The sequence below is a fragment of the Aphis gossypii genome, unplaced genomic scaffold (assembly GCF_020184175.1).
Source record: "Aphis gossypii isolate Hap1 unplaced genomic scaffold, ASM2018417v2 Contig00357, whole genome shotgun sequence".
In the NCBI taxonomy this organism is placed as follows: domain Eukaryota; kingdom Metazoa; phylum Arthropoda; class Insecta; order Hemiptera; family Aphididae; genus Aphis; species Aphis gossypii.
Window position 1 is genome coordinate 87,538 of NW_026083077.1, and position 5,351 is coordinate 92,888.

The 5,351-nt window shown below is 33.1% G+C and overlaps 1 protein-coding gene across 1 annotated transcript; it reads left to right on the forward strand.

The window, feature by feature from the left end:
* Positions 1 to 1,988: 1,988 nt before the first annotated feature.
* On the forward strand, positions 1,989 to 4,075 carry LOC126553875 (uncharacterized). Its single transcript, XM_050208989.1, has 2 exons — positions 1,989 to 2,886; positions 3,675 to 4,075. Exons 1-2 carry the CDS (start codon positions 1,989 to 1,991, stop codon positions 4,073 to 4,075), a joined length of 1,299 nt encoding a protein of 432 aa, XP_050064946.1.
* The last annotated feature ends 1,276 nt before the right edge of the window (positions 4,076 to 5,351 follow it).

Below are 5,351 nucleotides of genomic sequence, written 5' to 3' on the forward strand. Positions count from 1 at the left end.
CCGATATAGAAAATATCATCCATCAACTCCAACAGCCGTTCATAATAGTCGGGGACTTCAACAGCCACAGCCCAATCTGGGGATCACATAAAACTGACACAAGAGGGAAAATAATTGAAGAGCTCCTAACTCAAGACAATCTAGTATTATTAAACACCGGACAGCCCACCAGAATAAATCCCTCTGACGGGAAATTTTCCACTATCGACCTTTCTATATCCAATACCTCCCTTGCACACAATCTCGAATGGAAAGTACTACCTGATATCTTCAGCAGCGACCACATTCCCATCCAAATAACATTCACTTACTCGTCAAACAAAAAAGACTTATTCTATCCGCCAAGATGGAAAGTTAAAGAAGCTAATTGGAACCTCTTCTACTCATTAATCGAAAACAGTATATCTACACTTGAACCCCCTACTAAAGAAAATATCGATGATGATGTAAACCAATTCTCAAAACTCATCACTGACACTGCAAAAATTTCCATAGGAATAGCCAACAACAAACCAAAACGACCGCGGGTTCCATGGTGGAACAACGAAATAAAAACATCTATTATAAATAAAAACAAATCCCTTAAAAAATACCAAAACACACACAACCCAAATGACTTCTTAGAATTAAAACGAAATAGAGCGCGCACTAGATTTTTAGTTAAACTCAGTAAAGCCACATCCTGGAAAACCTCCACATCCAGCTTAGATAACCAGACCGATCCCTCAGTAGTGTGGAGCAAAATTAAATCCCTCAAAGGAACCAACCGACACAGCAATATTCAACTTTTATACAACTCAAAACTCATATCGACACCAAAAGAAGTGGTCAATTCTATTGGAGAATATTTTCAAAAAAATTCAAGCAATTCCAACTATGAAAACGAATTCCTCATAAATCGCCATCGATACTACTCTCCACCAAACACAATCGATCCCAATAATACTACACAAATCCTAATCAACTCCCATATAACCATTGAAGAATTGGAAATGGTATTGAAAACCAACAAAAGTAAAAGCCCTGGACCAGATGGTATCCCTTATATTTTTATCCAAAATCTACCTTTCAACGGTATAAAACACCTACTTGACATCTATAACACTATATGGGCAAATAACGTATTTCCAAAATACTGGAGACATGGTTTTGTGATCCCAATTCTCAAGCCCAATAAGAATAAATATCTCACCGAAAGCTATCGCCCTATAACTTTACTTAACACACTATGTAAGCTACTAGAAAAAATCATTAATCGTCGACTCATCTGGTTCCTTGAAAAAATTAAATATATAACTCCCGAACAAAATGGCTTCAGACAAAATAGAAGCACTCTAAACAATCTCCTAAGTATCAAAAGAGAAATCGAGATAGCTAATAACAACAAACAAAGTTTAGGCATGATCAGCTTCGATATTGCCAAGGCCTACGACACCACTTGGAGACCAAGAATATTGTACATACTTAACAAAATAGTTTGTAAAGGGAACCTACTTAACTTCATCCAAAACCTACTACTTGAACGTTCATTCCAAGTTAAATCATCAAACTGCCTGTCGGATACATACATACAAGAAAACGGAGTTCCTCAGGGTTCATCAATTTCCGTAACCCTTTTTCTGCTAGCCATTAATGACATATCCAAGCTAATACCAAAACCAATCATCCCCATACTGTATGCTGATGACTTCTCCATTTTATGTCATAGCAGCAGTCTAATAACAATAAAACATATCCTACAAGATGCCACTGACTTACTAAGAAATTGGTCAAATTCAGCTGGGTTTAGATTTTCAGCTGAAAAAACTAAACTCATTATATTCAACAACAAAAACAAAAATAAAATGTCAATTAGCTTGGGCAACTATATAATTAAAAATGACAAATATATTAAAATCCTCGGTATAACTTTTGATTCAAAATGTTCATGAGCACCTCACATCCGACAACTAAAACAAGCCTGCACCAATCGTCTCAATATAATCAAAATGCTTTCTTATACCTCATGGGGAGCCCATTCATCTGTACTTCTCAAGATCCACAAATCCCTAATTCTTTCCAAAATAGATTATGGATCTCCTCTATTCTCGTCAGCAATCCAATCTCACCTAAAAAAGCTCGAAAATATTCACAACTCAGGAATGCGCCTGGCAATAGGCGCTTTCCGATCCAGCCCAATAGATAGCATATCCAATATAGCAGGAATACCCTCCCTATCACTAAGATGGGCCGAACAAAAATCACTACTGGCAGCCAGAATCCATAGATCTCCACAAGGAATCTCCACATCTCCCAATAATCTATTCACAAATTTACAAGACAAATTGAACCTAGATCAGATCTTACCATCAACTACTAGCCTTCAGCCAACTTGGACAATCACCCTAGATATCAACCTCGAACTACATCAGCTCCCCAAAAAGGACACAAATCCTAAAATATATAAATATCATTTTAATGAAATCATAGCCAATGCCGAACCTCATATACAGATATACACAGACGCATCTATAACAAATCAAAGAGTTGGGGCTGCAATCATATGTGGTGACACCGAAATCCAACTTAAACTATCTGACAAATGCTCAATATATACCGCTGAAGCCATGGCTATACTAGAAGCAATCAAATATTTCATACAATCCGTCGACGACAAACGCTGTATTATACTAAGCGATTCACTCAGTGCAATAACAAGCCTCAAAAATATAAATAACCCTACCGATATAGCTAGAAACATCCACAACCTTTGTCACATTGCACATTCTGCCGGGAAACACATATCCTTCATGTGGATTCCAGGACATTGTAATATAACAGGTAATGAAAAAGCTGACGAGGTCGCAAAACTTTCATACACATCACTTAAAGCTATCAATGTACCAGGTTTTACCTACTGCGATGCAAAAAAATACATAAAAAACTTTTATGCCGTAAAGTGGCAACAATATTGGTCAAATCAATCAACCAAACTCAATGAAGTAAAAAAATCAATACTCCCATGGCCTCCTCCCCCCGGTTGTTCCAGAAGACAAGAAACAATTCTAAACCGCCTAAGAATAGGCCATACATTACTCACCCACCGCTATCTTATGACAAGAGAGGACCCCCCCAACTGTACTACCTGTGGTGTCCAACTCACCATCAAGCACATCTTCACAGAATGCAGAAATAACCAACAAGAACGTATGGAAACCCTTGGAGCAACCCACTTACACGAAATCCTCAGCCCGGAACCAACCGCAACTCAAAAATTATTTATTTTTCTAAAAAAATCTACCTTATTCATAGAAATATAACCTGTATATTGTAAAAATGTATGTAAATATGTAGCTATGTAATTTATTTTGTAATTTATTTTAGTCACTGTCTGACCAATGGCCATAGCTGCCGCGGTCTTTTGTTCTTCTAATAAAAAAAAAAAAAAAAAAAAAAAAAAGAACTCATTAATGAAGATGACCTTATATCTGTCCTTGAAGACTCTAAAATTACTATTTCCAATGAGAATGAAGAGAAGAATAATACTGAAAAAATCAATAAGGACATAGATATTGATCATAACCGAGGAAAAAAAATCGATATTGAGATCAATAAAAATACAGGGGTAGATATAGAAACAAATATAGACAACGATGAAAAAACAATTTTATCAAAGAAAGATAAAAATGAAAAAGTTAATGAAAAAATATTACTTGAACGTTCTACTCAAATTAAACGACAACGAGTAGAGTCACTTCAATCTCTGGAAAAACAAGCAAAAAAAATGAAAAAAATATTTAATAAAAAATTTCCTGCTGCATTAATTGGTCAAACAGTGCGAGTGAAAATTCCAGATTTCGACCGATGTAAAATTGATTCTTGCACATTATTGGCTATAGTTGTTGAAATTATTGACGAAGAATTTTATCGATTAGGATCTAAAGCTGGTACATTGAATCAATTATTCACTAGAAATCAATTTACTTTATGCGAAGAAAAATTTATTTCAATATCCGATGTTCCAAATACAACAACAAGCATACGCCAAGCTGTTGCTCAACTTTCACTATCAGGTGGGCAAGGATTTTTGAGGTGATTGCCAGAAAAAATGTACAACTAAAAAATGCAAATGCCGCCAGTCAAATGTATTATGTAATAGCAGGTGCCATAATAGCACAACATGTGCAATTAAATAAAATTTTTAAATAATTATTTCTAACTACCCGCCAGTTTTACTAATTTTTATGAAGAATAAATAATAATTCTGTTTTTAAATTATTTTTATTTTGTATAAAGAATTTAAATAACTGTCAGTAATTTGTTTTAATAATATATAATTATAATTTTTACGCAGCTTAAATGTTATGTGTCGTGTATTGATCAGCTTTTACTAAGTCAATTTGTATATCCTAGGATGTACACAACGTGTTTATTAAAAGCCCGAATAAAATTAAGAATTTCAGCATTTACTGAGTACAAACAGTAAAACCTAGGTTTTTACCTAGTGATCGGGCATTTACGGTAACCTATACACTTGGTGTGTCTGGGTGTCACAAAACGGCTGATTACCTTATGGTTAAATAAAGGGACAAATAATGTCCGCTTACCAAGTTGGAAATCAAAAAAAATTACAACCAATCTTTTAAAAATAAAGTCGTGTATTACAAATGACTTTGCAAGAAAACCTTAAATATAGGTCTTAAATTAAATCACCTTGATTTAATCTAAATTATAATATACTGCAAGTTATATTTATTTTATTAATTAAGTTTATCTTCTAGATTGTTCTATTAACACGGTTGATGGGAGACTGAGAAAAACATGTGCAAATTATTTACAGATAATTTTTTGGCATACCTACTACTTCTTCATAGGTTTTAAAGGCAAACTAACATTTTCAAATCTTCAACATTGTACAGTTATAATAGGCAAGTATTTTTTTTTTTTATGTACCTATTTAATTATGTGTATAATGTATGTAGGTACTAGTATTATATAATTAATATCTTATAATACCTAATTTTTGTTTCCAGTAAGTATAATAAAATGTTTGATGTTAATATTTACAATTGTACAATCTTTAGATTGTAAATTACATAAATTGATAGTAATATACATAAGTGTAAACAGTTTTAATAAAAATTCATTTTTGTATAAAAATAACTAAAAAAAAATCATTATATATCAGAAAATGTATGGGAATAATATTATATTATGCACTTATTCTATGTATATTGTATTCTCATATTTTTCTTTCAGAAGCGATTTTAAAAATGAAAAAATTTAAAGATGTAACAATCAAAGAAATTGAAAAACCATTTAAAAGTTGGATGGCACAAGCTCCTTCAAGAATAAAAAAAAATGTTAAATTA

Excerpts from the sequence above, each read along its gene's own strand:
- LOC126553875 (XM_050208989.1), top strand. The coding sequence starts at position 1,989 with ATGCTTTCTTATACCTCATGGGGAGCCCATTCATCTGTACTTCTCAAG. Across the intron at positions 2,887-3,674 it reads TAAAGCTATCAATGTACCAG|TTAATGAAAAAATATTACTT; the intron begins GTTTTACCTACT and ends AAAATGAAAAAG.